At 40.3% G+C, this 11,586-nt stretch overlaps 1 protein-coding gene across 1 annotated transcript in view; it reads left to right on the forward strand.

Moving 5' to 3' along the window:
• The window catches only part of HAO1 (hydroxyacid oxidase 1), a 48,319-nt gene extending 39,964 nt beyond the window's left edge, over positions 1 to 8,355 (forward strand). Inside the window, exons 6-8 of the mRNA XM_072799750.1 lie at positions 5,011 to 5,169; positions 5,278 to 5,347; positions 7,608 to 8,355. Of these exons, the coding sequence (XP_072655851.1) occupies positions 5,011 to 5,169; positions 5,278 to 5,347; positions 7,608 to 7,678 (300 nt within the window). The 3' untranslated portion in view covers positions 7,679 to 8,355. The remainder of the gene's footprint in view (positions 1 to 5,010; positions 5,170 to 5,277; positions 5,348 to 7,607) is intronic.
• The last annotated feature ends 3,231 nt before the right edge of the window (positions 8,356 to 11,586 follow it).

Raw genomic sequence — 11,586 nt, forward strand, 5'->3', positions numbered from 1 at the left:
TAGTAGTGGTTTACTGTCATTGAACTAGCACGTTGATTTAGATAAATCCATAAACCACTTATATGGGTCTTAGGACAGACCCTAAACAACTATGGGGAAATATCGGATGCCGTCCATATATGTATTCACAGTTTTTCCTAAAGCACTAATGGCAGGAATGAATCTCATCTTTGCACACTATAGGATCACAGGGTCGAGAATCAAATCACAAAACTGGAAGTTTTCAGTCCTTTCCAGTTCAGCTTTACTTATAGAGACTCATCTTCTTAGGTGATATTAAATGTTGCCTTCAGGTAAAGAGAAGTGGAGAATGAAGACTTCCTCTGGGCACGGAGGAGAAGTTGGTCACAGCTTGAGGCTCTTTTGCAGATTTATGCCTTTCTTGTGTATGAAGACATAGACTTAGTGTGCAGGCCAAATTAAGTTTGTTTTCTAAAAATAAAATCTAAATCTACTGAAATCAAATCTAACTAGATTTTAAGGGGAAAATATCTAAATGGAGTGGTTTATTTCCCTCTGGCTGAGGGGATATGGAAACTTATCTAAAAGAGCTTTTTGAGCTGTGGTCTTCGAGACTGTTTTAAAAAAACAATGACACTCCCCTTTGCATGCTGTGTGAAGAGAGGAGATGCTTGCTTGAGTTTTGCCTCATACTTTAGAGCACATTTAAGGCCTATGATGGTGAGAGAAATGTGAAATTAGATTCAGTTTACAGTGAAGACATTTTTCCCTCAGTGGATAGGTTTTCAGATGAGGAGCAAAGAGTTACAAATTGAGTTCATGTCAATGTTCCTACACTCAAGATAATAATGTGGCCAAGATTGCCCTTAAAGATGGGTGCCTGGCTGGCTCAGCAGGTAGAGCATGTGATTTTTGACCTTGGGTCGTGACTTCAAGTTACATGTCGAGTGTAGAGCTTACTTGAAAAGAAAAGAAAGATTGCTCTTGAAGTAATAGTGAACAAAATGGCAGCATCAAATTGATTTTCAAAATCCATAGTTCTGGATCATCTCAAATTAGGGTCTAAAGATGGATTCTCTGGAGTCTTTGAACCCTAGGATTTTTTTTTTAACATTTTTCATTTTTGTTTTGATGCTAACTGAACCCAAACTACCTTAAACTTAAAAATATGACATTCTTTTCTAGTTAAAATGTTCAACTATAAAAAATTTTCATGAAATAACATTTGGGTTGTTAAGTCAATCATTTCAAAATTAAGTCCTTGGGCCTGTTCTATGAGATCTTAAGAGATTTTATTTTTCCTTTTATTTATTATTTATTATTATTGTTATTTATTTATTTATTTATTTATTTATTTATTTATTTATTTTTTAGAGAGTGATTGAGAGAGAAAGCAAATGGGTGTGGAGGGCAGAGGAAGAGAGAGAGAGACAGAATATTAAGCAGGCTCCATGCCCAGTGCAGAGCCCAATATATGGCTTGATCTCACGACCCAGAGATCATGACCTGAGCCAAAATCAAGAGTTGGGCATTCAACCCGCTGAGCCACCCAGATGCCCCTATTTTTCCTTCTAAAAGGTAACCATGCAATTCTACCTTTGAGAAACAGTTGATGTATTAATTAGCTTTTGCTGGGTAACAAACCACTCTGAAAGTTACTGGCCAAAATTCAATAGCTGTTTATTCATGTCACAGTTTTGTGAGTTGCAATTTGGGTTGAAATCTGCTAGAAAGTTTTTCTGGGGTTGGCTGAGCTTACTTGTATGTATGTGGTCAGCTGCTGGGTTGACTAGGACAGGCTGGTGGAGGGTAATTTCAGCAGGGACAGTTCTGTGTTGTCTCACATCTAGCACAGTAGATAGGCTGGTTCTCACAAGGTGGCAGGTTTCCTAGAGGGTAAGTGCAAAAGTGCAAGTCCTCTTGAGACTGAGGCTTAAGACAGGCGTGCTGTAGCTTCTCTCTGTTCTGTTCTCTCTATACTCTATTGGTGAAATCAGATCCTAAGGGTAGTTTAGATGCAAAGGATGGGGAAATAGACTCTTCTAGCCTCATTTCTCTTCTCTCTGGGAGGAACAGAAATATCACATTGCAAGGAAATGGAGATAAGGAGGGAAATAATTGCAGCCATTCTTGCAATTGTGAACAATCAGTCAAGCCTATAGGAACCAGTGATTTTCCAAGCGTGCTTAGTAGAAACCCCATCCAGGACTGCCTGGTAAAGTATAATGGGTGGGGTGGGGCAGAGAGTCAAGAGAAGATTTTTGGACAGTAACCTGGACTCTGATTCTTTGCTTTTAACTAAAGCAGCTCTGGCTTTATCTGCTTTTGTCTATGTTCAATTGCTTTGGTTTGAAACCCCCCCCCCCGCCTTTTTTAGGGAGAGAGACAGGAAGCTGGTTGGGAGGGGGCAGAGGGAGAAGGAGAGAGAGAATCTTAAGCAGATGCGGGGCAAAATCTAAGGACCCTGAGTTCAGGGCCTGAGTTTAAATCAAAAGTCAGCTGCTTAACCGCTTAGCCGAGTGAGCTGCTCAGGTACCCTGCTTTGGTTTGAAACCTTTAAAGGACTCCATACCCAAAACATCAGCTATTGGGAGTATCCTGATGGAGGCTATGGGAAGACAGAAAGGTGGGTACTCCTTATGAGTAATTTTGTGGGACAGAGAACATCCTGAAGAGTGTGACTTAGGCAGGAATGGGAAAAAGGCTCATTGTAAGTCACAACCCTGTGGGAGTCTTTTTGGGTCCGTTAGGCCATCTAGCATAGTGACTTGAATATATAGGGTCCTCAATAAAGGACCTAAGTCAGCAAATGGATGGATGAGTTAGCCAGTATATTGGGATCTTAGTGTATTTTCCTATAGATTAATCCCACCAGAGGTGAGCCCACAATTAGTTGTCTAAAGAATCACTAAGGAAGGAAAAGTCTAAATGAATGGTTTCTCAGATGTGTAGCAACCTGGAAAGAGGAAATGTAACAGTCATAAAATAGTGGATTTGTCTACTGTATTTACTTTTTTAATCTCCTCTGATCAGAATTATTTTCTGAAATATATACCTTGTAAAACGACAGCTACAGAAAGAAAAAGAGGGAGGATAGGAATGTTCAGCAATGAATAGAACATCCTTGTCCACAGACACACAAAACACCAATCTGGGTTCCGTTTTTGTAGCCCAGAATTCACATTTTAAGTATCCTTATTAGTTTCCTTTTGGGCCAGGTTGGGCGTTGGAAATAACGTAAACAGACTTGATTTGCGTGACTTTGAAAATGTGTATTGCGCTCAAGCTAGCTAATATTTTTCTTTGGTTTTGGTTTCAAATGGGGAAATACGCTTAATTATAGCTTGCATCATCTCTTGGAAATTGTAGCATTTATATGTTGATGTAACTTGCTTGACTGTAAAAGGAGGACTATGTATAGGTAAAGGGACATATGTAAATGGATCCAAAGCATGTTTGGCAAGGCAGAAAAGCCAAAAGGAAAGGGGGAAAATCATGTTACCTGCCAAACACTAAGGGGCTGCAGGCCAAAAGTTGCCTTCACTTCCTCCAAATCTGTAGCAGGATTTGGTCTTCAGCCTGTTACATAAAATTCTCTTTAAGTTTAGCCTCTACAATTTTGGGGGAGAAGTGGGAAACCTTTGGGTGATTTTAGCACAATCATGACTAGAAAAACTGCATTCGAATGTGTGGTAGCTTCTTCAGCATGCATTTTAAATGGAGATTGGACTTAATTTTATACTTAGCTATTTTGGAAAGAAATGTGGATAATTCCTCCAGATTTTACCTACCAGTCACCTTGGGAATTGTTTCGATTCTAAATGTAAAGATTTACATAAAAAAGAGACAATTGTATCAGCTATTAGCTATTAACTCTATTGGCTATCAGCCAACTCTATTAGCTATTGCCACATGATGCTATGAAACAACAGACTCCGAACTCAGTGATTTAAATCAACAGTCATTTATTCCCATGAAACTTTGTGTCAACTGGTGTGGGAGGCAGGATGGGGGGAGCAGTCTGCTGATCTGGACTTGGTACTCCTTAGGTGGCTGTGCTCCACATTTCGTGTCCAGCTGGGCTTAACTGGGCTAGCTCTGCTTCCTGAATTCCTGAATATTTATTCTGGGGATCCAGCTAAAGGGAAAGCATTGAGCAGGGGGTGCTCCTCTCATAGCACATGCCAGAGAAAGTTGACATGCATAAGGTCGTTTAAGGCCTAAGCCCAGAGATGGCACTCTGCCACCTTTGCTCACATGTTATTGGCCAAAGTAAGTCGCAAGGCCAAGGCCAACGTCAAGGAACAGGCCAGCAGGAAACACTGCAAAGTTACCTTGGAAAAAGAGTGGTTTCTGAGTGCTGTGAAGGATCAAGAACTGTACTGCAGTCCACCAGATCAACCTCTATGAGTCTCTTGTAAACTCATTGTCAATTGTCAGTCAAGACAAGGACCTTCAAGGTGCGTGTGGTCATAGTCCTTTTAAAGCAAGAAAAATATTTTCATAGAGAGTTCCTCTAATATATGGCTGGATGCAAAAGATATTGGTCAGGGAAATCAGAGGATAGATTTTTCATTGCTAGCCCTGCTTGCATTATTATACACCCACCACTTCCACTACCAATTGAGTATTAATTTTAACAACTGATTTTCAATGACTAAATAACGTACAGAATAATTTATATGAGCAAGATACTTGTATGCATACTACTATGCATTTTATAAAGCATAGCTATAGAAGGTCATTACATGTATTAAAATTTTGTTTATGTTTTTTTTTAATTGTGATTTTTGAACATCCAGAACAGAAAAAAAAAAGTCTTGAACTTCGAAACACAAATAAGTCACTCAACTCCAAATTTAGTTGGTGTTTTAGTTACTGACATTTGCACCCCTTTTCTTTCACGAAGAGGTATTTTTACTGTTGATTCCATACCTGCTTAGCTGCTTTCACACAAAACCCTTGTCAGATGGTCAATGATGATGGGGATTGAGTTGGCTAACAATTCAATATGCATACCATCGCATTATTGACCTCTCCTCCCCGCAGATTGATGCTCTGCCAGAAATCGTGGAGGCTGTGGAAGGGAAGGTGGAGATCTTCCTGGATGGAGGTGTTCGGAAAGGCACCGATGTTCTGAAAGCTCTGGCCCTGGGAGCCAAGGCTGTGTTTGTGGGGAGACCAGTCATCTGGGGCTTGGCTTCACAGGTAATTGGAGGACAACAAAATAAATATATAAAACAACAATGGTGAGATAAATGCATGAATCAAGTCAGACCGACTTACCTCAAAGATCTGTATCTTTTACTTGCTTAGGGAGAGAAAGGTGTTCAAGATGTCCTTGAGATACTAAAGGAAGAATTCCGATTGGCCATGGCTTTGAGTGGTAAGACTTGCCATTCTCCTTCCCAACTTTCTTTTCTCTTTGTAGGCTTTAAGCCAGGTGGAGAGAAGTAAGCTCAAGGGGGAAGAAGAGGAGTCATCTGGACTGTGATGAAACTTGAAGTTGGCTCCATGCTCACATCTCTAGTACAGAGCACTCTCTGCAGAGAGGAAGTCCACAGGGTGCACAGCCAGTAACAGTCACTTTGCCTCTACCTTTGACAGTCAAAACATCAGGGCTGTTTTGGCAGATGTGAGCACCTGAAGGGTAAATGCTATACTCCTCATCTCATAACACATGAACCAAAAAAAAAAAAAAATCTAACTGGTTAGTTAGCACCTCCCCTGGTGTTTCTACGTGGCATTTCAAACTCTACCTGTTCAAAATGAAACTGCTAACTTTCTTGATTGAACCTGCTCCACCTGAAGACCCTCCAATCTCGGTTCATGTTTGTACCATTGTTTCAAAAATCTCGAGTCATTTTGACTTCTCATTTCTCTCACACAGTCACTTCGACGGGAGCTCTATCTGCATAATGTGATCGGATCCTGACCTCCTTCACTACTGCGATGGTTTCTCTATGTTTCTTCCTAGTCAGAGCCTCTCTCCCCTTGGGCATTGCAGGTCTGTCTATCTTACCTTCCTCTCCCTCCCAGCTTGTTCTGATCACGGCAGTCAGGACAATCTCTTCAAACAGGAATTCAGATCATGCCACTGTTCTGAGAACCCTCCAATGGCTCTTGGTTTGTTTAGCCTAAATGCTGAAGTCCTTACAATGATCTACAAGACTTTTATGTGGTTTGACTACTGTCACGTCTCTGACCTCAACTCCTGCTACTGTCACCCTTCCTAATTCTGCCCAGGCCATATTTACCTCCTGCTGTTCCCTGACTATGTCAGACATGTTTCATCCTGAAGGCTATTCCATCTGCCTGGGTGCTCTTCTCCTAGATATCTACATGGCTAACATCCTCTAAGTCTTCCCTGAAATTATATTTTCTCAAAGGGTACCATCCTGACCACTTTATTTATTTATTTATTTATTTATTTATTTATTTATTTATGAGAGAGAGAGAGAGGCAGAGACACAGGCAGAGGGAGAAGCAGGCTCCATACTGGGAGCCCAATGTGGGACTCGATCCTGGGACTCCAGGATTGCGCCCTGGGCCAAAGGCAGGCGCTAAACCGCTGGGCCATCCAGGGATCCCGTAACCACCCTGTTTAAAATGTCAATTCATCCTCCACCCACCCACCCACTCAACTTTCAGATTTCTTCCCCTGTTACTATTTCATTCTTCTCCCATAGCACCCATCACTTATAAATCGTTTATCATATAATTTACTTCTTAAATTACTTACATCATATATTATCTTCTCCTCTGTAGAATATCAGAAGCAAGAGGCAGGGATCTTTGTCTGTTGTCTTTTTTTTTTTTTTTAAGATTTTCTTTATTTATTTGAGAGAGAGACATCAGGTGAGAGAGAGAGAGAGAGAGCGAGAGAGAGAGTGATAGGGTAGAGGGAGAGGGAGAAGCAGACTCTCCACTGAGCAGGGAGCCTGACTCGGGACTCGATCCCAGGACCCTGGGATCACGACCAGCCCTGAAGGCAGACGCTTAATCAACTGAACCACCCAGACCCCCCTGTCTGTTGTCTTTAATGCAGTATTCCCAGTGTGTAGAGTAACTCCTGGCACCCAAAGAGTATTTGCTGAAGAAATGAGTAAAAAATAAACACCATTATTACTAGTGGCTGTTTTGAATTTGACTCAGAATGGACTTCTAGATGCAAAGAATGATTTTGAGTCAATAATCCATTTCTGAAAGTACTGAAGGTTTCCTTTTCTGTGATCCATATCACAGATGGTCCTCGTAGATAGAATTCCCGAGATCAATGGTTTTACTGCTACTGCACTGAGCCTGTGTGGACATAGCCTCAGCAAGAAGAATGCCATTCTGTGAATCCTCACTATGCATTTTAATTTGCTACAGACATATCCTAAAAGAGAGCTTTCAGCTGCTGACTCTCTATTAAATGTGGCAGAAAGAATATACTCTTTGTGTTAATAAAAATATGTGCCAGTCATTTTTGTGTTAAGGACTGTTTAGGTAATAAAAATGGTCTCATGCCACATAAGATTTGGCAAGCCTACCTTGAATCATAAACCTTACATTTGTCAAGTTTTACATTCCTTGGGAAAACGATTACCTGCCTGATTATTATTGCATTCATTTCATATTAAATGTATGCATTATTTTTTCAGGGTGCCAGAATGTGAAAGTCATCGACAAGACATTGGTGAGGAAAAATCCTTTGGCCGTTTCCAAGATCTGACAGTGCACAATATTTTCCCATCTGTATTATTTTTTTTCGGCATGTATTACTTGACAAAGAGACACTGTGCAGAGAGTGACCACAGTCTGCAATCCCCCACTTCAACACAAAGGGTGTCGTTCTTCTCCAACAAAATAGCAATCCCTTTGAGCTCATTGCTTTTGACTTTTCAATGGGTGTCCTAGGAACCTTTTAGAAAGAAATGGACTTGCATCCTGGAAATATATTAACTGTTAAAAAGAAAACATTGAAAATGTGTTTAGACAACGTCATCCCCTGGCAGGCTAAAGGGCTGAAAAACAAAAGATAGCCTTTGGTAAAATTGGAGGTAGCTACACTGAGGTAAAAAGATAATGATCTCACTGTTTATTAACCCACATTGTGTTTAGATGTCCTTAAAGCAGCGTTCCTAAATTGTAAGCTCAGGTTCAAAAGGTTGGATATGCCTAGAGAAACAGGAGATTTAGATTTCCCAACACTGAGGAGTCAGCTCTTGATAGAATTGTGATGAGTTGGTGGTAATTTGTGACTTTCTAGATACTTTTTAACCCCCTGACTTATGCTACTTCTTTAATGTAGATTTCTCTTCCTATCTTTAGTGTTTGCATATATCTGAATGTTTTATGCTATGTATATTGCTTCTTAATCAGAAATAAATAAAGCATTTTTGAAAAGAATCTATCTGGGCCGTTTGTAACAATATGAAATTTAATCACTTTTGTCTCTGAACCCTAGTAACTGCCCTGTTCCTCATTCATTCTCTTATACCTTCTAGCTCTTCTTTATTCTTTTGCTTTTTTTCCCACTTACAGTCATATGCAGGGCCAGTAACATAATTTGGGAAGATCGCGCCAAATGAAAATGTGGCCCCTTTGTTCAAAAAGCAGGAAAAAGACTTTTCTTTCCTTCCACAGTTTCTCTCTTAACCTGTCATGGCATCTTTTATTTGCTATTTAATGAAATGTTTCCTTGGGCATGAGGGTGCTCACAGAGCAATTGTAGACCCTACCACACTGTGATGTGCCCTGACTCTTCTGTGCCTGTGCCCAGGACCCTGCCAGGGGTGGACAGCGACACCGTCCCTGGCAGGTGGGTGAGTCAGCCCAGGACTCATTCAGGGTAGGTGGGCAGATAACAGGAGATGGGACATTGTGTGATTCTAGACTCCAAGCCCCTAGCACATGTTTCATTGTCCCTTGGCTTTTACTTATAAAACACAAACTCAAAGATAAAATTATTAAGAATTTCAATCCAACAACTGCAGAGCATTAAATGCAAGTGTGAAGCCCCCTTCTGAGTGTGGAATCTGGTGCAACTGTACTGGTAGTGTGCTTATGAGGCCCTGGTCGCATGACTTAAGTTTATTCCCCAAACCAGGCATTTGGCAGATTAGAGGTGAACTTGGTAGCCAAAGTAATTTTGAAATTTATCACCATCTCCCTGGTTGTTCAACCACTGTGACATATTAAATGAAACAATTGAGAGAATCACTGCCTAAAAATACGATTGTTTAGTCATGTTTCAGTGTTTTATTGAGATGTTTTATTATTTTCAGAACTCTCTCTCTCCTTCCCTCCCTTTTTCCATTTTCTTTAATGCTGGGCCTTTCCTAAATGATGGACACAAACATAGTGCTTTCTTTCTAAAATTATTAATTTAGCCTGATAAAAAAGAATTGTCTAATGTGATAAAAAGGAATAATTACCCTTCAATGTTTTCTCCAAATGCAAAGAAGGAATATTACTGTCACATCAATGGTTTAATGTAGTTACAATTAATATTAATCAATTAATAGGTATATATTAAGTGCCTCTTTGATTCCCCCACCTGATTCAGAAATGCCTTAGATGTTGGCAAGGAATGTCCACTTTGACCACATCATAGTATGTGGTTGGGTGGTGAATACAAAAAGTTGACAACTTTCCCAGCAAGTGGACATCCACACATGGTGTTTTAAGTAGGTTTTATGCAAGTTTTGTGAAATGGGAATTAGTGCTCTTAATTTGTGAATTTCTGGACATTTTATGACTCCCAGAGCCATGCTACCTAATTGAATGTAGATTTTCACTTTTTTTCTTCAGAGTTGTAATATTACTGAAGCCTCTATGATATATATTATTTCCATAATCAGAAGGATATAAAGTTGTCTTTACTTTTCTTTAAGAGTGTCTCCAGTCCAGTTGTAGCAATCCTAGAATGACAGCTACCTGATGGCTAGAACAGAAATGGGGCATGCTGGGTGCATATCTCTTTCTGAAGATTTGTTACTTGAACTTGATAAAAGTTTTCTGAGAAAGCCAATTGACTTTTCCTGCTGCTGAGTCTTCTGAAATATGTTGGGGAAGGGATAAAAGGGAATGTATAGTTTAATCTAGGCCAACTCTGCTTTTGTTGGATGTTATTTAATGGGTATAGTGCTCTAGAGTAGTGTTTCCCAAACTACAGAGTGTGCCATGATCACCTGGGGGACTGGTGAAAACATAGCGCTAGGCTCATGCCCACAGGTTCTGATAAGTAGGTCTGAGGAGGGGACTGGCAATCTGCATTTCAAACCTGCTTCCAGGTGAGGCTGATACTGTTCATCTGGCCATCGCATTTTGAGAACCATCCATTTAGTCTAGAGCAAGAAACATCAAATCAGATTTACTGGGCCAATCATGTAATAAGCCAGCTGTTGGATATGGACAATGCCCCGCCTACAAAGGACAAGTTGTCCTTAGCCAATTGATTCTTTTTGTTGAATTTTATTTCTCATTGAGGTATAAAGTGCTTACAGTGAGGTGTGTAAAGTGTTGAAACCTAAGTGCACAGGTAGATACATTTTACATATGCACCTACCTGACCACACCACCATCACCCAGATAAAGATATAGAACATTTCCATCATCCCCAAAAGGACATGCTCTAGGAATTTTTTTAAAGATTTATTTATTTATTTATTCACGAGAGACACACAGAGAGAGAGAGAGGCAGAGACATACACAGAGGAAAAAGCAGGCTTCTCGCAGGGAGCCTGACGTGGGACTCGATCCTGGATCCTGGGATCATGCTCTGAGCCAAAGGCAGACACTCCACTGCCAGAAGTAAATTTATGCTAAATTCCGTCACCACTGATTACTTTTGGCGGTTCTTAAACTTTGTATAAGCAAAACCATACAGTGTGTGCTTTTGTTGTTGGTTTCTTCTTCACAATATGTATGAAGTCCATTCATGTTGTTGAGTCCTGCAGGGAGCAGGTAGTTCTATTTTTTACTCTGTAGTAAATCCAGTGTTGAAAGTACCACAATTCTGTCCATTCTCCTATTGTTACATGTTTGCATTGTTTGTTTGCAGTTTTTCTACTGAAAGCCGACCTCAACTGATTTTTTTGTGAAAATATAAGCTTGGTATTATTTTTGATTCTTCAAGAAAAGAGCTAGACATCCACATTTTTACAGAAAGATTTTAAATATTGGTGAATATTTAACATTGCGAACATTGGGCAGGTCATGTTAAACACGGTGTGGCCTGTGTCTGGCCGGTGGGTCACTGGATCTCAACGCCTGTAACGTTTTGTCCTCACAGATGTTTTCCTCATGGCTTAAATCCATGAGGATTTTATGCCCCTACAGAGTCATGCCTGAGACATGTAGCACTGATGTGGAATTCTGACAGAAGAATTCCTCAGAATCTCTTTTGTTTAAGCTTGCTTATATTCTACTACCTGGAAGACTGTGGGTGTGAAGTAAACTTCCTTCTCTCCATAGGCCTGGGAAGCCCAGGTTCACAGTCTTAGAGGAATGAATCAAATGGTATTGCTGCTTCTTAGCGTGCAGTTTGCAAACTGCCTCTGTGTCATTGCTGTGTTATTTATTCATTTATTTATCTCACCAAAACATTAGCATTTGTGAAACAGCTTTAGAGGGTTG

Source organism: Canis lupus, chromosome 26, assembly GCF_048164855.1.
Source record: "Canis lupus baileyi chromosome 26, mCanLup2.hap1, whole genome shotgun sequence".
NCBI lineage: Eukaryota > Metazoa > Chordata > Mammalia > Carnivora > Canidae > Canis > Canis lupus.